Source organism: Tachysurus fulvidraco, chromosome 1, assembly GCF_022655615.1.
Source record: "Tachysurus fulvidraco isolate hzauxx_2018 chromosome 1, HZAU_PFXX_2.0, whole genome shotgun sequence".
NCBI classification, from domain to species: domain Eukaryota; kingdom Metazoa; phylum Chordata; class Actinopteri; order Siluriformes; family Bagridae; genus Tachysurus; species Tachysurus fulvidraco.
In genome coordinates, this window is record NC_062518.1 from 16,006,612 (window position 1) to 16,034,469 (window position 27,858).

At 39.5% G+C, this 27,858-nt stretch overlaps 1 protein-coding gene across 13 annotated transcripts; it reads right to left on the bottom strand.

Moving 5' to 3' along the window:
* Positions 1–1,485: 1,485 nt before the first annotated feature.
* abi3bpb (ABI family, member 3 (NESH) binding protein b) lies at positions 1,486–27,858 on the bottom strand. 13 transcript variants are annotated; one of them, XM_027168754.2, is made up of 22 exons: positions 27,635–27,858; positions 22,652–22,831; positions 19,843–19,911; positions 19,612–19,744; positions 18,240–18,421; positions 17,841–17,887; positions 17,403–17,448; positions 17,172–17,252; positions 16,942–17,016; positions 15,811–16,005; positions 14,486–14,662; positions 12,637–12,702; positions 9,412–9,480; positions 8,506–8,613; positions 8,321–8,410; positions 8,030–8,239; positions 7,541–7,646; positions 6,942–7,021; positions 5,450–5,479; positions 4,554–4,712; positions 3,969–4,091; positions 1,486–2,575 (listed from the first exon to the last, which is right to left on the bottom strand). In XM_027168754.2, exons 1-22 carry the CDS (start codon positions 27,723–27,725, stop codon positions 2,460–2,462), a joined length of 2,433 nt encoding a protein of 810 aa, XP_027024555.2. In that variant the 5' UTR covers positions 27,726–27,858; the 3' UTR covers positions 1,486–2,459. The 13 variants fall into 13 exon arrangements, with proteins under 13 accessions (XP_027024555.2, XP_047656688.1, XP_027024557.2 ...); XM_047800732.1 differs by having other exon boundaries at positions 15,802–16,005; XM_027168756.2 differs by lacking the exon at positions 16,942–17,016 and having other exon boundaries at positions 15,802–16,005.

Consider the following 27,858-nt stretch of genomic DNA (forward strand, 5'->3'; position numbering starts at 1 on the left):
CAGATGATTCTTTCTTCTATCTTTTATATTTTAACTCTCCTACTTCTTCAGGAACGAGTCAGACGTCTAGACGGTGTCTGACACTCTGCCCTATTCACTGCATAATGCACAATTTTCCCTTTTGTACTCGTTTCGATCCCATAATCCCTTAGTGTGTAAAGAAGCACGAGAAGCAGCTACAAAATACATCGTCAGTGGATGTGTCTTGGTTTGTTAATTGGATCCTTTCTTGCTTGCGTTATTTTGTTAACACAACAAACGTCCGAGTGCATTTCCATGTGCGTTTCCATGAAACCTGCAGTTTCTCTCGGACATTCTTGACCGATCCGTTTCATGCAGTTCCTTTTGTTTTTCCAATCTTAGTTGGTTCTAATACTTAGAATATAAAAAAGAAACTATATATACAAGAAAACCACCTCTTATGTTCATGAAAAGCACTTTCCTGTGTTCAGTGAGTTTAATATTGGACCACACACTCATGAAAGTATGAACCACCTGCTCCTGCCCATGTAAGATTAAAAACAGCCCATGTGACGGTAAAAAGTGCATGTTGTAAGAACCTTTTTTTTTTTTGTGGACACCCCTGTCTAATGATCATATAATTGTTGATGTTCTGAGCCTGTACCTTTGAGTTGCACACCAAGGTGTTTCATTCATTCATTTCCTACCGCTTATCCAAACTTCTCGGGTCACGGGGAGCCTGTGCCTATCTCAGGCGTCATCGGGCATCAAGGCAGGAGACACCCTGGATGGAGTGCCAACCCATCGCAGGGCACACACACACACTCTCATTCACTCACACACTCACACACTACGGACAATTTTTCCAGAGATGCCAATCAACCTACCATGCATGTCTTTGGACCAGGGGAGGAAACCGGAGTACCCGGAGGAAACCCCCGAGGCACGGGGAGAACATGCAAACTCCACACACACAAGGCGGAGGCTGGAATCGAACCCCCAACCCTGGAGGTGTGAGGTGAACGTGCTAACCACTAAGCCACCGTGTCCCTCCTAAGGTGTTTTATACAACTTAAAAATATCTATTTTCCTGGCTATGTGGTTTTCTTTAAGAAGATCTTTTGTATTTGATTTGGCGGTACTTACTCTGTCTGTCTCTCTTTCACTGGAGCTGGAAAAGTGAGTAATGTGTGCATTTAGGTTGCGTTGTCTAATACGCAGGCTACAACATTGTAGGAGAGTTGGGAAGGCTGAAATTCCTCGAGATGCCTGGACTTTAACTGTTATCCTTCAAGCAATCTTTCAAAATGTGTGCAGTACACCGAGCGAATAAAACAGAACCAATTATCAGTAAAGTTTTCTTTTTTTATTAAAAAAAAAAAAAAACTGGAACAAATGTTCCGGTTTTTATTACTGAATAATAATACACTGGAACGTTGCATTCAAACCAACAATGTAATTTCATCCTTTACAACTTCGTGTTTTTTTTCTTTATATATATATATATATATATATATATATATATATATATATATATATATATATATATATATATATATATATACACTTTTAAGTGACCTTTTGCTGGGTAGAAGAGTTTACTGTACAAAACATGCTGTACTTGTCACTGCGAGCCATGAAAAACAGTTTCTGTTGCTTTCATTGGCCTCAAACCCATTTGATGGCCTTTGCACTGATAGAGACGTTACTTCGCAGTTCAAAAGCACGAGGAAATCCCTTTTTGTTTAATATGTTTAATGAAAAAATATTCTCTTCATATACATATAAATAGTTTTTTTTTTGTTGTTGTGCAAATTGCAAGTGTAAGGTCTTTACAGTCTGGAGTCCCCCAGTATACCAAGGGCATAGGAAGAAAGTCGTGATAAATGAATGTAACATGGGAGTGAATGAATGAATGAATGAATGAATAGGGTGAAGAATCAATGAATGAATAGATGGATGGATGGATGGATGGGTGAATCTAATGAGTATGGAAAATCTCTCACTGGTTTCATCTGAATGAAGAACACTGTGTTTTTCACTCAGAAACAAGGCACCGCAAACTTTACACAATAATAATAATAATAATAATAATAATAATAATAATAATAATAATACACAAAATACCAAAATACTTTTAGGGAGCCAGCTTCCCAATATTTTAACTAAAATCCTATTTCAAAACATCCATGACTTACATGTAGTTGACGTAATTTTTAATATAGTTCTTTGTTCCATTTTTTGTTGTATTTTTTCCCCCTAGCTTGTTGTTTAATAATGATAAATAAATCAGCGAGGCACGATTTGTTCATATACAACACAAACCTGCTAATAAGTCCCTGACTCTTCAACAATGTACACCTTTATACATGTTTTGGACTTTGGTGCTGGAGGTTGAGGTATCACACACCACCAAGACATTGGTGAAAAATAACCAGCATGTGACCATCTCAGCCAATAAAAGTCACTTCTCTCCCTTTAAGACCTGTTTTGGGCTTCTACCACTTTCCAGGGATTGGTGTACCGCACTCGTACCATGCTACATAAGTGATGTGGGAATTGCCTCCGATTTGGCCGAAGTGAACTGGTTCTTGCCTCACAGCTCTGAAAAAACCTGAGAAAGAGAAAAACAAAGGATATATTATGAGTTCAATGAAGAGGAGCAGAAATAACTTGTCATCAGGACTAACTGAACAGTGACCGTAGGACTAACTGAACTGTGGCAGCAGAACAAACTCATCTGTGGCAGCAAAATTAATCTGTGGTGGCAAAACTAACTGAACAATGGGATCAGGACCAACAACACTGGCAGCAGGACTAACTGAACTGCCGACGGGCAGTGGTGCCGACGGGCAGTGGTGCCGACGGGCAGTGGTGCCGACGGGCAGTGGTGCCGACGGGCAGTGGTGCCGACGGGCAGTGGCGGCTCAACTGGTTAAGGCTCTGGTTTGTTGATCCGAGGATCTGGGTTCAAGGCCCAGCCCAGCCAAGCTGCCACTGCTGGGCCCTTGAGCAAGGCCCTCAACCCTCCCTGCTCAAGGGGCACTGTATCATAGCTGCCCCTGCACTCTGACCCCAACCTCCTCAGTTGGAGTATGTGCTGTAATGTATATGTGGCGATAATAAAGGCTTCTATGTTCCCGTTCTATACTCTTCAACATTACAGCGATGCCTAATGACATCACTGACATTTAATTTTGTATAATCGCACAGTGTGCATCTGCATTGTCTTGTATAGTAGCGCAGCAAATGATGTAATTTTTATTGTCATGTCAAGAGGACGAGTCAAGCATCGTGACCACTAGATGACAAACTTTCTCTTACTGAACACTGAGAACCCAGCTTTATAGACTTGGCATCTTTTGGCCTTAAATTACTCATCTGTGACAGACATAAATTTGTGAGTAATGGTGACTTTCAGGATCTTGTGCGAAATTATTTACATTGGCCTATAAGTTGGTCTTATTTCCAGGAATTTTGCACCCACGCAAGCTCTCTTCCAATTCGCCAAACAGTGTAACGTCAGCAGCTATCCATCAAGTTTAGACAGAGAACTGGCATTTGTGGCGATATTCCATAACAACTTAGCTGACCGGGTTCTCTGTTGTAGGTAGAATAAGATGTTATGAACTGAAGATATAGCTTATCGCTATTTGAGTGAGAGGTGATTTGAGATTGAGAGTGTTGGTTGAATATATATATATATAAAAAAAACATTGTACAGATCAAATATCTTAGCAAGCATATTTAGTTGTTTAAATACAAACACAACTTTAGAATTGTCTAATAAAAACTTTAGCATTTTTAATGCTATGTTTCCAGCTTCACTTTTTCACTTCAGGTACCGATTGGGTACAGGATGGTTTCCATGACCTCGACGTATACAAATTTAAACACATCAAGATTGACCTGAAATTCTTATATTTTTAAATGTCTAAGATTTTAAAATTTACACTTGTGCATCAAGTTGTCGGATTTGCTCAGATGCTGTTACAAGATGTTTGTACCTGGTCGAGGCTCCAGCTGGTCTGCAGGCAGCTGTGTCCCAGTCCTTCCATCCAGGAAGGAGTCTACAAACTGACAGTGGTCCTCTCCGTGGCCTGTCTGGTCCCCAATATTGTAGAATTTACCTGAATGTACAGTAGATTGCGAGCTGTTAGCTACAGCTTGACTAGAGTCCATACATTTTAGCATGTTGTTCCTGTCAATCTTCAAGTTGCAAATTTAACAAGCATGTTTCTGCGGTACTGGTCCTGGAGTTTATTTATTTATCTATTACACCCAGAAACTATGTTTAATCCTCCAGAGTTCAGTTTCAGTCTTCTTCCGCCAAAAGTCTATTATAACCCTGATCTTTAGATCTACCTGTCAGCAGAGTTCCGCCTCAACCCTGTTCCTGGAAAATCTATCACCTTGAAGATTTTATATCCAACAATAATCTAATACTTTAATTAAATCATTTTTGCCAGCTGGATCAAATTAGATTTGGAACTAATCCCTGACACACCGTAAAACCCCAGACAGAGATATTCACATTTAGTGTTGGACTCTCCTAATATAAATATCTTAGAAACTATTTTTGGAGAACTGACCGTTCAGAGAGTCGCTCAGGTAGATCTTATATCGAAGTGAGTTGCAGAGCTGGATGCCGACAAACTTGCGATACCATGTTCTCTTAACATACTGCTTGCCGTTGCACTCTGAGTACGCGTCTGTCTTAAATGGGAACTGCGTCCAGATGGCGTCCTTGCCTGAGACGGTTACAGAAAGAACCGATCATTTGACTGCATTCTGTTCACTTGTACTGCTACTATATTTAATTTCATTTAATTCAAAGAAGAAAAAAAAAACATTTGTCAATGGTTCTACACCCTTAAACCCTGCTTTCTTCACTAAAAATGTTAAAGAACCCCTGAAAACTGTTTGTTATTCAGTTACCGCTACAAGGTACTACAAACAATCTATTTAGTAAAGCAGTCTTTAGAGTGGAGAATCTTGGGTTCTAGAGTGGTGTTTCAGTACAAACTGCAAGTTCTATTAAGCAAGTTAATTAATGAGTTAGAATTAGAAGAGTTTTTGCAAATTATGCATACCATTATTCAATAAACTAACCCTAACCCAAACCTCTGTGTTCTAGAACCCTGAGTTCTCTAGAAGAATGTCTTTCACAGTGGAAGCTACTGTGTGTGCTTTCATTTCTACACTTGAGTCTTTATGTTCTGGAGAAAGGTCTCGTGTTGTCATGTGGGTTCTTTGGCATGTGAGAGTGGGGATTTTTTTTGTTTTTTTTGTTCTAGAATCAGACCTTTTTCAGGTTAGATGAGGGCAAAATGCAGTTCTCACATGCTTTCAAATGTTTTGCCTGGATAAGAGACACGTTTTAAAGGAAGAATGTGTTTTTGTTTGAAGCGAGTTTCCAGAGACGTTTGAAACGTATTCTGTTCTCTCTCAATCTCTCTTCACATTAAATTGTGCTCCAGAGACTTACCTGAAACGTACTCACTCACTCTGGGATCCGCTGCAGGACACAAAAAAAAGAAAGAAAGAAAGAAAAATAGATGAGATATTTGCAATCATTGGTTCGTTTGAAAGCGACCGTGTAGAAGAAGCCATCAAAATGATGTGTGGGCGATAGGAAAGTTAGCAAGACTACCGTTCCAGCTCTATGTTGGCTAAGCAGAGGTGGGCAGTGTGCCTCAGGTATTAAACTAAAATAAATTCCATCTACCATAAAGCAGCGTATTTTTTTTTCCTTCCAAATAATCTTTGAATCTCTCTGCTGAGAACAGTTCCACTGGCATGGACAAGTCTGGTGAGCTTTATGAAGCTTTAGGAGACAATGATTCAGTTGCAGGAATGGCTGAAGGTTAAAAATGACTCCCGTCTTGATGAAGTCTCTTTCAACATCCCATTTCACAAAGGCACACCCAATTACTGTTTATGCCTGCCTTTTGGTCTCTAGCTGGCACTGATATTTCTTCTCATCCATTACCTCTCCTCCCTAATTCCTTTTTTTTTGCAGAACCGAGAGCTAGAGTTCTGTGTGGTTGCCATAATTTCGCTAGCTCAATGAAACATATTGTATTGCAAGCTAACATAATGTAACACATACCTATTGTAGCATAACGTAACACAATATACTAACCCTAACCCTATGTTATATCATAAACGATCTAGCTTTCATATCGTCTTAATGTGTTTGCTATGGCTTTATGTTTTGTTTTTTATTTTACACACCCATTTAACCCTTGTATGTTGTTCGGGTCTGTGGGACCCATATTCATAAATGTCGATAGTTTTGAAAAACGTTTCTTCCTTGTAAATTTGTTGATTTTTTTTTCCACTCATAACTTGTTTAAATTTGATTTTCTTTTTTTTTAATTACATTTTATTAAAAAACAACAAAAAAACGCACTTTAATTAAAAAACATAAGGTAATAAAGGTAAAGGGCAAATATTAACCATATATGCTGTTTATATTGCTTGTAATTGGGATGAAGTAAACATCTGTATTTACTTTTAACTTAAATGAATGTAGAATTTTTGATTGTGTTGAATTAAAAACCCAAAAATGCAGCGGGTCCACCAGACCCACGAACACTGGCTGAGTAACAAATATACGAACCCCATACAAGGGTTAACCCAAAAAAAGTTGGGCTGTGAGTGTGCCGTGTTGGTGGCTGGATATTTCCTCTTGTAATGCAATTAAGCGCTTGTTCAGTTTGAATATCGTTATTCGATTTTCTGACTTGTCGTTGTGTTTTCGGATTTGTTAATGTGTTTTCGGATTTGTGAATGTGTTTTCGGATTTTTTAATTTGTTTTCGGATTTGTGAATGTGTTTTCGGATTTGTGAATGTGTTTACAGATTTGTTAATTTGTTCTCGGATTTGTTAATGTGTTTTTGGATTTGTCAATGTGTTTTGCACTTCTCGGCCACCGTAGTAAGCAGTGCATTTTTGCCTAGTTTAATACACATACCTGATTCTGTGTTAAAGGTCACTGGTTCGCTGGGTGGCCCCTCACCCAGTTCGTTCTTTGGCTTCACTTTGAACTCATAACTATGTGGTAAGGTGAAAAGAAATGTAATGAGGAGTAATAGATTAGCAAATGGAATGTGTAAATGTATATGCCCTGCTTATGTCCAAGCATTTTATCTCAAGAATTGTAAGTTCACTTGATCTGCTCTTACTAAACTGGATATATTTTATAATCTCAGTGAAATGAGCTGGTCTTACTCTCTATCCACTAAACTGTGATACTTGATCCACGTACTCTGCAGATGGTGAGGCCACTTTAATAGATCCTCCATGTGTGAAATGATCTCCACACACACACACACACACACACACACACACACACACACACACACACACACACACACACACACACACATACATACATACACACCAAGTCCCAGGTTTTATGGAGACTTTCTTAACACTCTCTCAGCACTGTGTTCAGTCTCATTATTGCTCATATTGCTCATAACTCTGCATTCCTTAGCCTAGTGTTTAAGGTATTATTTTCCGTGTGTGTGTGTGTATGTGTGTGTGTGTGTGTGTGTGTCATAAGCATACCTGGACTCAGGTTTGAGGTTCTCCACAGCTGTGTGTGTTTGGTTGGTGGTCAGGATGGAGACCTTTTCTCCTTCAGGTCCTTTTGTGGTGGAGATGACTTCATACTCTGTCAACAAACACGATAAAAACGCCTTCATTACTTGACTCTATTAAACACGTTCATTTAAAAAAGTACATAAATCATTAAAAAAATTCCACACAACCCCCAATTCAATTTTAAAGCAAAAAAAAAAAAAAAAAAAATCACAGCAAAAGTTTTCAGCAGCCGTGACTAATCCTAGGAGTTATTTTTCAAGGAGACTCATCAGTTCTTGGATAAACGAATGAAGGGACAAAGAACTGATCAATCCCTCAGGAGAGCAGTAGAACATTGTCAGGTTTTTATAATATCAACTTCTCTTGACGTTTTACTTTTATGATCATGTAGTCGACTTCGAAACACGATACCCATTCTTTATAAATGATGGGGAAACGTTTCTGACCACTTACCTGTGGTTTCGTTGTCGGTTTTATCCCAGTCAAGAATAACAAATGATGGACAACCTTCCACTGTGACCACGGTAAGGTTAGATGGAGCTGTACGAGGAGGACCGGTCACTGTGGTTTCCCCTCCTTCTTCTGCTGGGAAGTAGCTCAGTGATGTAGTGATGGAGCACGGTTCATCGGGTTTCTTATCTGTTTTATATACCACGTGAGGAGCTGCAACAACAAACACCTGGTTCAAATCTCCAAGCACAAACCTTCTAGATCTTATTTATCAATACAGAAACATTTCTTTACCAATGAATCGCTCTTTGCCCAGGGCGTCGATTTTGGATGCTGGAACGGAACTGAAGGAAGACGAGTTCTCCCATGTTTCAAACTGAGTTGCTGTGAAATCATGTGATGAATTAAAATCAAAAAGTCACTAAATTATACATATAACACGACAAACAACTTTCTTATACTATTCTTCTTTTTTTAACCTGTCACTGGAGAAGCAGTTGTTCTTGGTTTGACTGGTTTGGCGGTCACAACGGGCACTTTTGGCTTCAGGATAGATGATTTGTCCTGCTGCAGGTCAATCGACTTGTCTGGTAATAAAAAAATTAAATAATATTGTTTATGACTTTAACAATATTATAACAGAAATTAGATCAAATGGTATGTTTCCTGTAACAATAAAATTCAGAATTTCTCCATTTTAATATAGTTAACCTCCTGTGAAGATATCACAAATTCACAAAAAGTACAGCAAGAAATTCATTCATTCATTCATTCATTCATTTTCTACCGCTTATCCGAACTTCTCGGGTCACAGGGAGCTCTCAGGCGTCATCGGGCATCAAGGCAGGATACACCCTGGACGGAGTGCCAACTCATCGCAGGGCACACACACTCTCTCATTCACTCACACACACACACACACACTACGGACCACTACAAACCCCCAACCCTGGAGGTGTGAGGCGAACATGCTAACCACTAAGCCAGCAAGAATTTGAATAATTATATGAATTATTCAAGCCAGCAAGAATTACTAATAATTATACCTAGTGTTTTAATTAATTTAAGACTTCTGTTTATTTTCCATTAAGGGTGCCAGAGCTAAATTTCTGCAGAGCTAAATACTATTTTATTATTAAACAGTATTTTAAAGGATCGGATACGTAGTGCAGTGCTTTGTTTTACAGGGATAGCTAGAGTGAAAATGAGATTATCACCTCTATAATGATATATAACTTGTACGTCTTTACTTTTGGTACTTTTGGTACTTACTATCCGTTTTAGAATAACGATTTGAGCGGCGTTCATATCCAGCGATTAGATGTTAAAAAAATCAGTAAGATGATATTAAAAAGTGAAATGTTAACCAGTGGCAAAACCCTCACCGATTCCACTGGGATTGCCAACCAGGTTGGGCTTTTTATTGATGGGGAAAGAAGGTCGAGCAGGAGAACCTGAAGAACAAAACCAAGCCGTTAACAGTATAACAAAAGAAAAACATAACATTTTGAATGGCAACACAGAAGATAGTTGTTCCAGATCCAGGTATGTGCTAAATCTTTCCTAAATCATACATTACATTAACAGGTTTGGATTTCCTGCATTTCTATTTTACCTCCACAATGAAAAAATAAAAACAATAAAAAAAAAAAACACAATTACACGTGTATGTGAATCCGTGTCATGGCGTACAAGTCTCTCTGAATGAGCTGTTGCTATAGATACAATAATGTATTGCGACCAGTGGCGGTTCTAGGATTTTTCTGTAACAGGGGCCATTAAGGGGCCACATGTTACATTCAGGGGCCAAGTACAGGGCACACAAAATAATTTATTCAGTACGGTGAGGCAAATACATTTCGGCAGTCATTCCTTTTTCAAACGCTCGAGTGCCGCCAATTGTTTGGGGTGGAATTGCATCTGTGATCGTTGTGAAAAATTCTCCAGTTGCTCTTCTCGTCGACGATTGATGGAACAAGGGCCAATCAGATTTCAGCAGGGGCAAGGGCCCCTGTGGCCCCGCCTCTAGAACCGCCCCTGCTTGCGACCAATCAGAATCCAACAGCGTTGTGGAACAAAATGAAATTACGGACTGGAGAAACGCAACACTAATGTTATAGTTAATGAACAAAGTCTCGGTGCATTTGATGTTGATATCGTTTCATAGCGACTGATTCGGGTTATGTTTCTGAGACGAATGCCGCTTCAGGTGTTTAGACGAGAAGGTTTAGATTAGATGTTTTTACACTGAACTTGATCATCAATTTTAAAGTAGATTTTAAAAGCAGATGTTAAAATGTAATGCATTTTCTTGAAACCTATGCAAGTTGGATTTTTTCGGATATTTATATTCCAAGTCGGATATTTAAAACTCAGAGGAATCGATCCAACTCTTTTAGAGAATCAACTAACTTGTGATGATTTAAAGGTTTAAAATGTATGTCATCAATCAAATAATTCGTAATAGAAGAGCAACAGCAAAATGTTTTCATGCAGAACAATCGGGTCTGGAAACTCTTTTGAACAGTCTTTAAGTTTCAAAAGTTCACAATGCTTTGTTTTCTCAATCTGCTATGACTAGTCAGAGTTGAACCGTCGTAGCGTCGAAACGTCTCATTTGAACAGAAAACGTCAGGTGGTGTTTGACTTTGCATAATTGATCTTGCAGAACTTGTCAAATAAATGAGACAAGCTGAAAATTAAACAAATGTTAAACAACGGTAAATTAGATTTAAGGGGAAAAAAGACTGACAGACTTTAATTCCAAATGAAACCTAAATACTGTTGGTTTAGCAGAAATTTTCCCTTTTTTCTGTTCCTCCAATGTAGCGTATGAGGAAAATAAAGCCTAAAGCAAACTGGCTTGATGTAATGGACTCTAGCGTGGAAAATTTGTTCAATCTGTTTCAGAAGCTGCAATAAAATCACTTGCTCTTTAACAGAGTCCAGCTCCTAGCATCTTGTGGCAAGAAGAAAATAAAAAAGGGTGCAAAAAAAAAAAATTGGGCACAAATCAAGCTAAAACTTCATTTTCCTAAAATAAAGCTGAAGACCAGCTGACGCCAGTATTTTCCAAAGACTCAGCTGGGGCACGCCGAAGAGCCGGCCCGATGGTTTTGGACAGACGCGTGTGGGTATCATGCATCTGGTGATAAATTGAGGGCGACCAGGATGAATTGCAAACGAATCTGTCTGGGCCTTTAATGTAGAATGTTTCTCAGCAGAGTGACTGGTCTCACCATGACAAACCACAGAAACCTGAAATTCTTTTAGTAAAATAGTCTAAACCTCACTTATATAGGTGAATTTTCTTTACCTCCTTTTTTGACCACCGAATTGGATCGATTTGAAAATGTCCTTTGGAAAATGCAGAAAACACTGACATATGATTCTCACTTGATTTTTTTTTTCAGTTCTACCATAAACTCCATTTGCTGTTTGCTTTCCTAGGGTATAACTCAGAAGTCACAGGTTCAACATGTGTTCCAGAACATGTCATTGAATTGGATGCATGCAATTACACCCCTAGGTATGAATGTGTGTGCTCATGATGCCCTGTGATGAACTGGTATAAGATCCGAGGTTTATTCCTACTGTACCTAACACCAAGAGAGAGTCTTATAGAAGATTAATTCATGAATCAGTACTGTGTTACATTCAGTCTAAATGTCACGAGATATTAAATTTCATGTTTTATTGTGAAGTGAAATCCCATGTAAAGTGATCTGCCAGGTATTTGACCACTCCCATGTAACTGGAGCGATATTTATCTATCTAACTAAATCCCTGGAACGAACAACCAGTCTTTGATTGAAACAGATTACGATATTACACAGTAGAGCAAGACGATACACAACATATTGAAGCTCATGAACACCACATGGTAGTCATGCAGCTACACATGCATACGGTATATTCGAGGAAAAAAAACAGCATGAAGAACCTTACGTTTTTTCAGAGCACAGAATTCCCAGCATAGTTGCTAAAACAAAACCCATGCATAGGCGCCAACATCTGAAATTCGTTTGGGATGCTCAGTTCTGGGAACAATGTACAACTTCATAAACAACGCACAGGAAGTATGCACAGCATGGTACGTTTATAATTGCGCACTGCCCGAGAAAAATAGCATTATTTTACCATAAGTTGCTACCATGTGGTTTGAGACTCAGGCTTTAAAGCTTTTAATCGTAGGTGAGATACAGTAGTACACTCACACACTCAATGTAACATTAGTGTTTAAATAGACCAAAATTGAATGAAACCTTAAATATCACAGAGCATCCACAGAGCTGGCGCCTATGCCCAAGAAAATCCAGTGGCCATTATTGCTAATTCCTTAAAGGATTAGAATCCATGGGACAGAGCATCACATGGTAGCTTTACAATGGCCACAACAACAGAAACACCATGAAGCATTTGCATCTGAAGCTTGCGAGAAAAAAAAAAACACCAACATCGAGTCAAGGACATATAAGGCAATGAAAGGCTGCCGAGCAAATGGGCTTAAAACATTTGAATGGACAGAGATGGGTAAAGACACCAGCATGGAGAAATGCGGGTTAATGGTGGCTGACAAAACACAGGGGCACGGGGTCGGCTCATTTTACCCATTCTGGCTCTGGACCACATGACTGGTTTGGGGAAAGACAATCCTTTATGATGCTGTCCGTTCACTGTTGGGAAAAGAAGGGATGTTATGCAGAAACAGCACAAAAACACTGGGTCTTGGGGCAGAACTCTTGTTAGCATGAGCAACCAAAGGGGACTGAGATTGGAGCGTAGGACTTAAAGGCAGGGTCTGCGATTTTTGAGAAATGCTTTAGAAGACGGGCCGAATAATAAACAAAAATCAAAACAAAAATCAAAACAAACGTGTTGTCAATGAGCAGAAAGTGGCGGGGCTTGTCAATATGCGGCGGAGAGAGTGTTCAGTACATGTGTGACATTAGCAGAAAGCGGTTTTTGCTTTGTTGCACAGAACTAATATATGCCTTTGTCCTTTGCATGATTATGCTTGTGTGTCATTTTTGCTTGTTTGTTTATCTGCAATCGTATTGTTCTTCCCTTCAGCTATGATAAAGACACATTTGGGTGGAGCTATCGATACAGGGGTGGGACCCATTTGGATTAGGGGTGTGTTTGTTTGGTGATTTCAAAAGGCTTTCAAAAATCGGAGACCCTGCATTTAAGGACTTAAATAACTGGAGAGAAAAGGAATGGTACAGATGGCGGGCAGGCAGTACCCATCAGTCTAAATCAAACACACTTGCCCTCTGTGTAAAATTGTCAGGGAATAGGCAAGCGTGACTGCTGGTCTTCACACGCACCACATGTTGCATCGAGAAAAAAATAAATTGGCTCAGAGGCAGCATTCATCACTTCCAGCTTTTCACATTACTACCCTGGTTTAATGTTTCCCCTCATTCACTTCATTCAACTCAAGATGGCTTCATTACGATAACTAGTAGGAATACACATGATACCGATACTGGTGCTGATTTATTTGTTGCTCTATGTGACATGAGCCTGAGTGTATGACTCCATGCTAATGAACAAATAACAGGAAACGACAGCGATCTGGATGTAATGAAAGTTAAAGTTAAAGTGTTCTATGCATAACATCAAGAGGAGGAAGCAAAGCATCTTCAGACAATTCAGATACCTTATAAAACATTAATTTCAGCACAAGAAGTTCATCACTAAGTGTGGAGTTACTCTGGGTGAGATAAAAATGTCTGCAGATGATGCTAGGTGTGTAAAAATAGCAGCTCTTAGTCAAGTTCTTGACAATCAGTTGTATTTGTCATTGATGACAAGGGTTTATAAGACACTACCAAAAAAAACTATAAAGAAAACGATCCGAGCTAAGTCCTGAACCCTGCCAGTGCACTCCGTATAACATCTACTAGCTAACCTGATGAAGATTGACCTAAGAGCAAGAACATGTGTTTGGTGCATTTTTCATGGCCACCATATAAACCAGGGAAATGCACATAGAGCTAAATAAAATGTCCCATGATGTTCCAATCTGTAATACTAAGAGGTTACTCACTTCGGTATCAGTATCAGTATCAAAGCGTACCAATAAACATGTACTTGCACTCATTCTAGGTCTGAAGCAAAAGGCATTCATGCTTCCTCAGCTGATGCTATACACACAAACAAACACACACACACACACGGCACCATTTTATTTTTTTTAAAGGTCAAAGACCAAATCATGCATCCCAGGATTGAGTATCACAGCTTTAACTGGGGTCTGGGAGCAAAATGTTGCCAAAATGTGCACAGGTGTGTGGGGCTTGCTGCTTTTGGACATCATCCAGCCACTCGAGTCAATGAGAAAAATAGTTCGGGTCTGAAAGAATGCTAAAGCTAGAGAGACCAAGAGAGTGAAACTGAAAAGAAGGTGTAAGACATTAATATGGTAAAAAGGAGTTAGAGTGGTTCCTTTACCCCCATATCTTCTGGATGAATCGTTGGCCCTGGGGAAAGAAGATGGCCGCATGCCGTTATAGAAGGGATAGAAAGGACTTCTGCCCACAGCCGTTCGGTTCCTGGTGCTCACTGCTACGACTGAATCGAAGGGTTTGGGTGGAACTGACAAGATCGGGTCTCTCAGAATGTTTTTACCTGGATAAAAAAATACAACAGCACCTCTGGTTACTGTGTGTAAAGAAGGTATGAAAGGAAAAGATCTGGCAACATCTAGGTCAAACAATTTGCTTGTCCGACCACGAAAACCGTTAATGCTTCTAAATAGAACCATTTAACAAAGAGTTTCTATCAGAATGAGTACCAAGTAGAACCTGTTTTCTGGAGGTTCTTAGCCTCTAGAAAAGAAATACTTTGTTGTAGGGTCTTTAAGTGACAAATCAAGAATTCAGTCAAAAATTCAAACAAGCTAGACTTGCTAAAGAGAGGAGTGTAATAATATTATTGGTCTCACCCTTTGAAAAATGTAGCTAGGCTAACTGTTGCTAGCTAACATATTCCAGTCTATGAAACACTAATAAAGAACTCGATCACGATCTGTCCTAAAAGTATATCTAGTAAATAGTGTTGGGAATTAGATACTGCTATGTAGCTAAGATATATAAATAACGTCATTGCTTATTTTTTGCTTTTGCTGAAGGTTAAATCATTGGTACATGGATGTGATCAATGTTTCAGTGCAGATTTTGAGGTGTACAGTAGATGTGTTTCCGCAGTAAGGTGCATTTGGTGCATTTTCTGTGGAAGCAAGACATGGTGAAGTGAACTGAACTGTACTGAAGTGAAGTGAGACTCCTTGAGAATAGATTAGAAATAGCTGTGAGGTCACATATTAGTTCTGGCAAGCTACCGTAGACCTCTCAAACAGTCACTTGGGTGCTGGCCATTTATCTGCCAAAAAAAGAAATCAGCAAGAAGATTACTGCAGTGAGGTCAGCCCTCTGCTCTTTATTGTTACTGGCTGTCTCTCGGAAGGGTTTATCTGTTTTTTTTTGGAGGATGAATTCACAGGATTAGAAGATATAGATTATTTCAATTGTAAACAATAATAGATGGATGGTCACCATCATGGGGCATTCTGTAAAGCACTGAAGTACAAAGTACTTGGGGGTAATTGTAAATCTAAGAACAAGGAAGATGCCTGTTTTGGTCCAATCCAGTTTAGATAAAAAGTGCAACACAGCAAAAAACTCTGTAGACATTGTAAAGTGAACGAGACTGCACTCCTGTAATTAAAACATTAGTATTAGAAACAAACCAACTTAAAGGTTAATTACCAGAATTACCAGATGAACTATAAGTCTTGGGAGTGGCACTTGGTGCCTTGGTTTGGGAGAGGCCATGTCGTCGGTCACTCTTGGAGGGGGTCAGAGGGGAGACCGTGGTTGTCTGGCGAGGGGGTTGAGTGGACAGGAGATAATTCAAATTGAGAGAATTCCCTCCAGCTTGAGAAGACGCGTTTCTACCAAGGCTGTCTGGGTCTGTTTCAAAAGAAATGGAGCAAACCAGCTTTGGCTATTGAGACCACTAGTTTTTTTGTTCGTTTGCTATCCCACCCTGCTATCCTGTCACTATAGTTTACACCTGAGTTCAAATGGACTCCATCAATTCCAGATGGCAAATATCTGGTGTTCAAATATCTAGAGATAAACAACATCCCCTCCTTATTATCCTGAAGCATTTGGATCCTGTGTTAGTCAGGTGTTTTTTTTTAGCTTATGGTCTCATTAGCTAGCTGGTTTGAGTAAAAAGAGAGAAAGAGAGTCTGTTGTTTTATCCTGAGTCTGGGAGACAGAGGGAGACATGAATGGCCTCCTGATCACTGCCTTTCCCATCTGATACTGGAAGAAAATGTAGTGGTTTATGAGCATGCGTGGATCACATGCAGACTGAACCATGACCAGCAGCTGAAATGCAGTATAAAGAATTCGTCCTCTGTGGAATGTGAAAGATGAATCAGTGTATAATTAGGATGTAATATGAAGTTCACTGAACCTCCATAAAAATTCAGCAGCATTTTGGCAAACGTTACCGTCGGATGGATGGATAGACGGATAGACGGATGACAGGCTTTGGCTTAATATCTTGGATGGATGATGATCACAGAATGAAGAAGTGCTCAAACCCATTTACATTCAAGAATGGACATTTTGCAAAATCAAGACAGCATGCAAAACCTGTATGCATTCCTCTGCATTGCAATCTAAAAAGAGACTTACTCCAACCAGGAATCCTCCACTCCAAGGAATCAGGACTTTCTAGCTCTTCATTGGTTCATATCATGCCAACATGCAGCCAATCGGAGTGGGGCAATCTCAGTCACTGCCCCAACCCACACTTGCTTCCCTTCCCCATCCCAGCAGCAAGATTGAGTGCAAAGCTGTGTGACTGGAAATATAAAAGTCTTGCTATTTTACCCAGTGTTAGCTGAGGTTGTTTGGGCTCATTTGAGCCAGGGGCAAGTGCAGTTTCCTGCTCGACCACAGGAGATGCTGTAGGAAATAATGCAATGTTTCATAACTGGGGAATGACACAAATGAAGGTGCTTTGGTTTATGTGTGTGTGTGTGTGTGTGTGTGTGAGTGAGGAGACAGTAATCATGAATGCAATAAATCTCAGAAGACACTGAGTTAGAGAGGAAATTTACCAAAAGATGTCTTTGGAGCTCCAGGGAGAGCAGGATTTGTGTGAAGTGGGGAGAATCTTAGCTGGGTCCTATTGTGCAGAGCTAATAGAACAGAATTAATTAGATAGATGGATGGATGGATGGATGGATGGATGGATGGATGGATGGATGTTAATGCTTATTACCCTAAAATGATGGATAGACCAACATTTGCTCTTCTATGTTTAGAAACATAAAATTCGAGAGACTTACCTGGCCGAGGTGGTAACACCGTACGTGGTCCCGGCATCACAGGCTTCTAAACGGATGAAAGAAATCCTGATCATGTTTTTTGTGCATTGTTTTGAGCTTCAAAATATTGTTGTAATCTAGTAATCTCAATGCTATTGAATTCTAGATTCTGATTGGTCAGAAGGTTATGATTCATTTCCTATATTATACAGTATAGAATAATGTGTTGACATAGTAAACATTTCTCTATGGAGTCTCCATAGAGAGGAATAATTGATAAGGACCTAGGGTTAGGGTTAGGGTTAGCAAAGCAATGGCTTTGAGCACAGAGGCACTGAAGTTCTTATCAATTATTCCTTAATCTATACTTATCTTTTGCACCCATTAAAACAGTCATGAACACTGATGTTTTAACAGATATAACCCTCACTCAAGTTGAATGAGAAGTCGAGAACCTACCTCAGGCTTGGTCTGACTTGGCTTGTAGGGATTGTGCATGATTTTGTCTGGAAGATAAGAGCAGAAGATTAGAGCTGAGTGCCTTCGCCTCGGAAGGTTTGGATTTGCAACACATGCTACATGGTCATTCGGTATTTTCTATGGATTTCCTTCCGACATTTAAAGGATCAGCTGTGGTTTGTTGAGTCAAAACAGTTCTTGTGGGTTCCTTAGATGGGATTATGTCACATGTAACAAAAAAAAAAAACTTTTCCCCCAAAATTAAACACAATATAAATCAGACAAGCTGAAGTCTGGAGGTAAATTACAGGGCACTTTGACAGTCGTGGTTAGCTAAAATACCATTTGTGGACTGGATTGGGATTACTTGTTGCAGGTTAGATCGGTTAGCGTACATACCCCCCATGTTGGTGCTGTGGATGACAGGTTTGCTCCACATGCCGCTGCGGTCATCTTTGTTGGTTCGGACACCAAATTCATAGTGAGTGTTTGGTTTCAGGTTGTCGATGACTGTGTCACTGGTGGGACATGTCTGATAGATCCACTTCTTGTTCCTTTCTCTGTAGCGGATTGTGTAGTACCTACAGGCAGATTTTTACACACAGTGAATAAAGGAGGAGGAGGAGGAGGAGGAGGAACAGATGGAAAAGTTAACAACAGGGTTGTCAGGGTCACTGCTTCATTTATTTTGGTACATTTATCAAGAACTGGTTTAACATCAGGCATATTTTTTTCTTCCAGAAAAACATTGATGAAATAAAGAAATGAAAATTTATACAATATCACTATGTTTTTTATTTATTCAATGTTTTTTTTAACTTGTTTTTCATTAAGCTTTGAATTCAGGTCTAGCTAACCTAGCAAAAATGTAAAATCTTTCCAAAACAGATGCTCGCTCTCTTCAACAACACACAGCTTGTGGGTTCTCCTGGTTCCAGAACTACTTGACTCGCTTGGGTGCAGTTACAGCCTGGGTAGAAGTGCTGAGTCTGTCAGATTGGATTTCCTCTGCCTCATGAGGCTCTATTTTCGCCATGCCCGTGTTTGGTAATGTGCATAATGGCAGCCAGGACATGCACGACATTAGGTTTTAATAAGAGCAGGACTCATGCAAAAAATCCACTCCACCACATCGGTGCGAATCAAGCTTTCCGATAGTGGGTCCAACAGTTCTCCCTTTCCATTATGCCAAAGAAAAATACTATAGCAGTGTATGTGAGAAACTGAGAATGAGAGACGTGCTGAAGACACACCTGCAGTGGAAGCGGTCCACACACCACATGATAATTTTCCACTAAATGTCGTTCTTCTCAATTGAGAAGTCATGCGTCATAAATCACAACGTTTTGTCATGCAAAAAGAATGTATAACAAATTTACAGGCTTTTTTCTTTCCCTCCAAACTGGTCCAATTGTTTCACCTAGCTGTTGAGGGTTGAGGTTTTGCTAATGTTTTGCTGATTGTGGTCACAGACACACACAACATGAATGAACATTGTATTTACAGTACACAAGTTTCATTGAGTTAAGGCTTAATCACTTGTCCTTCTAGTGAATCCCTTAAGGATTTCATGCAGAAATACTACAAAATAATTGCTATTTATTATATAATGCTAAATACGATAATATTTGATTGGTAGCATTGGTCATTATTTAGTCTTATCCAGCCCAGTGACTGCTAACTCTGTCTATAATGAATGACAAACTTTTTTTGCAATCATGAACCCAGATCAGTTACTTAGTGTGTGAGAGCATATGCATATGTAACACACCCATCTTCCAGGCAATCGTTCATGATGTTGCCCTCATAAGGCACCTTTGTATATGGCCCCCAGGACAGCAACACTGAGGTGGAGGAGACTGTCCCAATCACCAGGTTAAGAGGCTTGTCCAGGTTGACTTTACCTAGATGAACCACATCAGGTAAAGATAACAATTCATCATCTACTGTAATTTTTGTCACTCTGAGTGTAAACATCCAGATCACTACAGTGGTACTTTACCTGTGCATTGTTTCTTTACATCATTGGGTTTGATTGGCTGGACAGCAACTAGGTACTTTGGTTCAGCATCTAAGTATGAGAGACAAGAAATCTAAACAATTTTTACATAATCATTTAAAAGCTGTTGTGTAGAATGATGTGCATGATGCATAATACCAGTTGGTGCTGTGTTATTGTTAACTTGACTTAACTGTCAGGATGCATTAAGTTCTTCTTTATAAAGTTCCATTTGGTGCAACACCATTTTAGGATATTATTGTAAAATCTTAAGCCACGAAGGAAAACATCACCAGTGCATACAGTACGGCAACAACGTCTTATCCTTCGGGAACAACAAACATTCAAACACCAGAGAGCCTCTCCACATGATTAAATGAAGTATTACTATTCAGGAAGAGTGCCGCATTGATGTCAGTCAAATGGCTTAAGAGATTTGATATCTACTTATAGTGAAGCAGGTCCTTAAGTCATTCAAGCTGCTAAGTGCTTCCATGCATTTCTATAAGTGTGACTCTCAGGGAAAGAAACCTCCCATGCAGTGAAGTGTGCTCAGGGAGTACAGATATACATTAGACTTGTGGAACAACAGACATTTTGGCAGCTCAGGAACTAGAGCTGATGTGTGCCAAGAACCAGGCTGATTTATGTCTCAGCTTGATTTATGTACAAGCAACTGCAAAAGGAGAGAAGCCGTTTTATTTAAGTTTTTCAATTAACTTTGAATACCTAGAACTCTAGCAAAATGACCAATCCCCCGATTGAGTGCAATGAATTTTGAGATGTGTACTTTTTGGATAATAACCAAATCGTGGTCTGACTGTAATACCAGTTAGTGTGATATAAATTTTTAAACCTTAGCTGTTTTGGCCATGTGCACTACACATATAACTGAATGCTCACACGGCACCTACTGTTCTACACCTACTTCAGGTGTTCCTTTTAGAAACCATTTCAAATAAAATCCCTTTAGAAGCCTAACAAAAGAATTCTTGTGGGACTACAAGACGTTCTTAAGGATGAACAGACCTTTTCGAATCATGTTAACATGTTAATAACTCTTGTGAACCATGTTAATAATGTCTTTTCCAAAAATAAACCTGCATAAACTTGTCTATAGAACTCTCCTAGTCATTCCAAGCAGAACCATTATTGAAACTTAAAACCAATTACCATCCAAACAAATGAACCATCCAAAATCTTTCCTGAAGAGACATTCCACGGTTTATCCAGGCACTCTTGAAGTGAAGTGACGTACGGCTAAGTACGGTGACCCATACTGTACTTAGAATTCGTTCTCTGCATTTAACCAATCCAGAGTGCACAAACACAGCAGTGAACACACACACCGTGAACACACACTGTGAACACACACCCGGAGCAGTGGGCAGCCATTTATGAGGTAGTTGGGAGGTTCGGTGCCTTGCTCAAGGGCACCTCAGTCGTGGCCGGCCCGAGACTCGAACCTCCAACCTTAGGGTTAGGAGTCAAACTCTCTAAACATTAGGCCACGACTTCCCCATCTTATGTACCCATGATGCTTTAATTCATTAAAAGTTCAACATGGAAGCCTACAACCCTAGGGTTTTCTTTCAGAAAATGTTCCTCCTTTAAAAACCTAAACCTATTAACTGTGCAAAATATTCTACACAACTATTCTCTGTTAACTGCTCCAAGTAGCACCCCTTTAGAAAACTAAAGCTTCTAACTGTAAAGGATTTTTTAGAAACTCTTCCACGTAAGCCATTCTTAAAAAGTGATTTAGAAGTTTGTCCTAAAGGTCTTTTTTTCCCTCCACAAGTTTGGTCACGCCCTTGCTGAAAAAACATGACAAGGCTTCGACCGAACACCGGTGAAAGATAACCAGGCTGATGTAATGTTCTGGAACAGGGCCTGGTAGCCTGAGCTGCCTGCAGGATCTTGTGCTTGTCCACACTCGTACAATAAAAGTAACGAAGATTTGTAAGCTTTGAACGTATTAACGTTTTGGGATTTGTCAATTAATGACCTGGGCAGAATAGATGTTGCTGAGTAAACATAGAACAGAAAACTACTGTAAATAAATAATGAAAAAGCTACTGAAAAAGCTACATACTGTTGAAAAATGGGTCCTAAAGAGATTTGCGAAACAGCACAAAGAGTGCTTTAATATGCTCTAAGATGTCAACCCCCTGGAAATTTGCAAAAATTGTTCGTCATTAAAACTATTCAGAACATGTTACCTAACTTTTGGTCTGTTTTCTGTAAATAAAACAGCCAAAAAATTGTTAATCACAAATTCTAGGCCAAGACGGAACTCACGGGATAGATCCTTTGGCCATTAGCTGACCCTGTACTGATGAGATGCAAATAATTAAGCAAAATAACCAGATGTCATTAATAGGTTCAACTTTGAAATATCTGTTGATCTACAGAAAATATCTGGAGGGCAACAGTAAGAAAAGCTTAGCAATGCATTTGGCCACCTGACCGTCATCTAGAAAACAAATGTGGGTTGTCTTGATCTATTGCAACATAATTTATCTTACTGTTTTTCCAAAAATAACACTGTCCATTCCTAACATTTGTGGTTTTGGTCAGAGCATTTTCCAGAGAACTTTGGGAGGCGAGAAGGCAGTTGTTCTAAGATCCTTTAAGACTAATGCATTGTGGTTTTGTGGTTTTGCAGCATGTTATTTGAACAAACCTTACTATCCCCATTCTGTGGTTTGTGGTATTTTTTCTAACCTTCATCTTGTGAAGAGTGAACACTTAAAAACCAGTTCCTGACTTGCTTATTTTGATGAACGTCATGGTAAGGTCTAAGACATACCGATCTCTGTCTCATACTGTTGTCCGTTCTCTGGAAGCTGAATGAACTGCTTGGAGAACATGCTAGAACCATAGCCCAGAATGTAGCCCTCAAGCTTGATATCAGGGTTGGGGCGGAGGAACTTTAGGACGATGGTGTCACCGGTGGCGTTGATCCGAACCTTCATATTCTGTCTTCTGACTATGGTAGAAAAAGAACACATTCATACAGGGCTATGAGTGAACTGTTCAGAGTTATGTACATACATAGTTTTGAAATGAAATGGACATTGTTGTAAAGATTATTTATTATTATTATTGGTTCCGGATTAATCGGCTTGTGTTTATACACCACGGTGTATTAAAGAACTAAAGAAATGATCAACTATGCAAAGAAAATGTGATTTATTTTACCACAGGGCTATCATTTATTTAATTCATTTATTAGACGGTAAAAAGAATCGTTTTTGACAGCTTGTGAATAAAGTATGTAACCGAGTTCTACCCAGCATTTGAAGAGTTGTCACCTATAGAAGTTCTCTTTCTGAAACCCTCTCTGTCCTTTACAGGTTCCTCCACAAGAAGTGTGGAGTCGATCACATTAGACCTTCGGTATTATGAGCCACCCAAAACCTGGCAGGGCCACAAAAAAAAACTTGTCTTCTTGCATGGGTTATCTAACGCTGGAAGAATGCGACCCTTCTGTTGATTCACAATTTTCCTCTGAGTACTTTGACAGCTATGAGCTTAGCATCTCTAAGGCTAATTTGCAACAAGGAGAATGTTTGGAACCGCTTTCACTTCCCCTTCCGAAATCCAATAAGCCGTGGTGGTTGAATGTAGATTTTGCTTTTCCACCACTATCCCCCATCAATCAGAGGCCTGGCTGATTACACTGGGCTAAATGGGCCAAAACATATCTTCCCTAAGCTGATGTAAATGTGGCCTTGTACCAGGTATTGGGAAAGCGTTGCAGCAAAGTCTTAAAATTAGCAGGTCATTACAAGCTTGGGAACTCTGGATCATCGGTCACATCGATCATGCTCCTTTACACTTTCCCACTCTTTAAATGTGTTTGTTAGTGTTAATGATATTTAACAATAGATAGTTAATGAGATTTAACAATAATGAGATCGGACCTATGATGAGAGCTGATTTGGGGCAATTCATTTGAAATGTTTCTTCACATATGGTTATAGTTTATGTTTATTTTTATGGATGCATCGAAACTTTTTTTTCGTGGGGTTTTTTTTTAGTACTTCATCAATTCTGTGAAATTGGAAGGTGGAACATTTTAGTTCATGTAGGTTGCTCCCACATAATTTCTCCATGCTCATGAATACCATTGCATGTGCATGTTTTTTGGCTCCTTTTCTAATAATGCTGTATGCACCCAGGGGGGCACGGTGGCTTAGTGGTTAGCACGTTTGCCTCACACCTCCAGGGTCCAGGTTCAATTCCCGCCCCCACTTTGTGTGTGTGGAGTTGGCATGTTCTCCCCGTGCCTCGGGGTTTCCTCCCCCGGTCCAAAGACATGCATGGTAGGTTGATTGGCATCTCTGGAAAATTGTCCATAGTGTGTGAGAGTGTGTGTGTGCCCTGCGATGGGTTGGCACTCCGTCCAGGGTGTATCCTGCCTCGATGCCCGATGACACCTGAGATAGGCACAGGCTCCCCGTGACCCGAGAAGTTCGGATAAGCGGTAGAAAATGAATGAATGTATGCACCCAGGTAGGACGTCCTCATGGCATAAATATGCCTAACTTCGTTACTAGTGTAGGACTACAATGTGCACATCTGATGCGGAATTGGATGGAATTTTAGAATTCTTAAAAGAATAACTATTAGATCGAGGAAATATCATGTTTCAATAAAAACGTACATCTGTAGCTGTTACATCAGCCTAACGACGGTTTAGGAATTTACAGCAGACCTGTAAGGAAATTACAGTTGAATATTGAGTCATCTATATGACCTCATTGGCTTGTCAATCCATAAAAAGCTTTTCACTTTAGTTTTTTCTCCATAAACTGATTTATATTGTGTTCAAAAAGTTCCTGACCATTTCACTGACTTTAAAAGTTTGTTAGTTTAGATACAGTAGTTGATATGAAAATTTGTGGAAGGATTCTCCAGTGTCATCACTTTGTAACTTTACTTATGTCTTCTGACATCATGACAGAGGAGTTTTGGCAGATTGGCTGGTTATAGTAACGGAAGTCAAAACAGGAACGGAATTTTGCAATTGTTTCTCACATTCCTGTGGTATATGAGAATAAAAGAACAATAAAAAATAAAAGAGTGGAAACTAATCAGCATCGGGATGATAATCACGGTAATCCTAATGATTGACTGTAATTAACTGATTATTTTTTTGATTATTAAAACATCTGATCACTGGTCAGGAGGCTCTAAACCATGTTCAACACTCTCGGGAACAGAAATGAAGCGAACAGATTGAGAACGTTTCACTGTCGCATGTGTGATATACTGTACAAGCTGAACCTGGCTGCCTCCTTTTGGGGGGAAACAGAAATGTGCCGATGATGACTTGTTCGTTTTCCAACAATTAACACCATTAATGGCTTCAGAATGACGGCCAAGAAAAACGTTCAGTCATTACACTGATTCTGGCTCGTGCTGTGTTTAACGAGTGCTGCTCGTATAACTCACCGGTACTGTACGTGACCTTGCAATATTTCAATATTTATTTTCTCTCTTTTTTTTTTTCATGTTCATTACTCTTGTCTCCATTTTTCTAACAATTCTTAATTTCTTATTTTCCTTTCTTAACATTTTTCATTTTTTTTTGTTTCTTTGTTGCTTGACACTTCTTCTTGGATTCTAATTTTGTCAAAAAAAATCTCAAATTTGTCCCAAATCATTAAATATCAGTTATTTAAAAAAATAATAATTTCTGTTCTTTTTTTAAATTTTTTTCCCCCCTCAAGTGCTGGTGTATTTTTTTCTGAACACATGAACATTATTTTTCTCAAAACTATGCATTTTTTTTTTTTTTTTTAAACCATGATCATTTAATTTTTTCCTGTACTCTAGTGGGCTTTTTAGGACATTAATATGCACCACAGTCTTCACTGATTCTATTCAGTTCATTATGAATCAGTGAAGATATATTTATTCTCCTCAAATTCAAGATTCTCGACAGAAAACCTGCATATTTGGCTTCGGGTGATCGATTTCCGTAAACATTCCATAAATATATCACTGGTATCACTAGTTTATGAGGTTCTCAAAAAATGCTTGTGTTCATGTGTGTGTTCTAAAAATGGGTTTGTGTGTGGTGGTTGTTTATCCATACCTCATGAGGTTGTTAAATGTGTGTGTGTGTGTGTGTGTGTGTGTGTGTGTGTGTGTGTGTGTGTGTGTGTGTGTGTCCTTACTTCAAGAGAATGTGTAAAAATACATTTGGTAAATACAAGGTTAATGTTATCTCTGTACCTTGTCTTTTGATTTGGAGGTTGGAGTACTGTATGTCCCAGGTGCTGTATTAGATGTGTGTGTGTGTGTGTGTGTGTGTGTGTGTGTGTGTGTGTGTGTGTGTGTGTGTGTGTGTGTGTGTGTGTATTTGTTTATCCTTACTTCATAAGGTCCTCTTTCAACTTTTAAATCTGAGCTCTTTACATTATCAACCACACACACACACACACACACACACACACACACACACACACACACACACACACACAGGCTCTCTCTCTCTCTCTCTCTCTCTCTCTCTCTCTCTCTCTCTCTCTCTCTCTCTCTCTCTCTCTAACACTGTCAAGTTTTCCAGGTCTCTAATCCATATTTTCCTTCTCTTTTAAGCTGCACTCATCCGTGTAACACACGTAAAAGTTACCGTTGCTTTTCTAAGAGCTCTTCTTTCGTCTCCTCCGTAAACTCACACTTCACTTGCACTTTGACACTTCTGATAAATCCACAGAGAAAAATTCAATCGTCATAATGTTTCCACTGACTTTCTGGTTTTCGAAATAGTTGAGGACACACGCACAAAACACACACACGCACACACACACACTTCTAATACAGCACCTGGGACATACTCCAACCTCCCAATCCAAAGACAAGGTACAGAGATAACATTAACCACTGAAGGTGGAGATAATGCAGAGATCAAATATACACATATACACACATATATACACACACACATGTATTTTTACACATTCTCTTGAAGTAAGGATAAACACACACACTTTTAACAACCTCATGAGGTACGGACAAACAACCACACACAAGTACTGTACACACAAACCCGTTTTTAGAGCACACACACGAACACGCAAGCATTTTTTGAGAACCTCATGAACTAGTGATACACAAATGCACATGGAAATGTGAGAAAACAGACACGTGAGAAACATTTTTGCCAAAAAGTTGCATGCACATGTGCGTACACACACACACACACATGCATTTTCATGCTCATGTGTATTAGACATAGCAACCTTGGCTCAGTCTGTACATTTTCTTCTTTATTACTCTAAACCTCGCCTCAAAATGACTGCATTTGTTATAAACCTTAGAACACCGCCGTTACTCTCACCGCTCTATTAAAGCCACGGCAGATTTTTACAGACTTTTTTCTTCTGCTTTTGCCTTGCACTTGAGCCAACACAAACATCTGGATGCAGGATGTGTTAGCTCAGCAGAAATGGACTTTTATTCCATTTCTATCACGTTTGTAAAATAAAAACAAAGCTGCGCATTAAGGTCTTTGCACATCTTACACATTATATGCTTCTTTCAGACTCTGAAACCTAGAGCAGGTAGCAAAATTGACAACACACTCTGTAAATGCACCTGCACGACCAGAGACCTGATGCTTTAGGCATAGCTTTACTGCACATAAAGGAAAAATTTTACACAAGCATCAATGCTGGCTGTTCGGGATACCTAGCAAGAGTTACCCAGAATGCACTTATGTGCATTTGTGCTGAAAATTAGTCAGAATTTTTAGAAAATTGGACCCAAGTGCACTTGCCTCTGATTCTCCTCGCAGACGAATTTGAGAGGAGTAGAATCCCGGCAATGGAGAGCAGGAGGATGCAGCGGAGGAGTCCTGGCACAGACATGGTGCTCTGAGCACAGGTGAAATACGATTCACTTAGAAAAACAAACAAGCAACAACAGCCCTTCTTCTCAGGAGACTCAGGAGGTGCTCAGCTCACAGACTGGTGGACCTCGAGCATGTCCGTCGTAATCTAT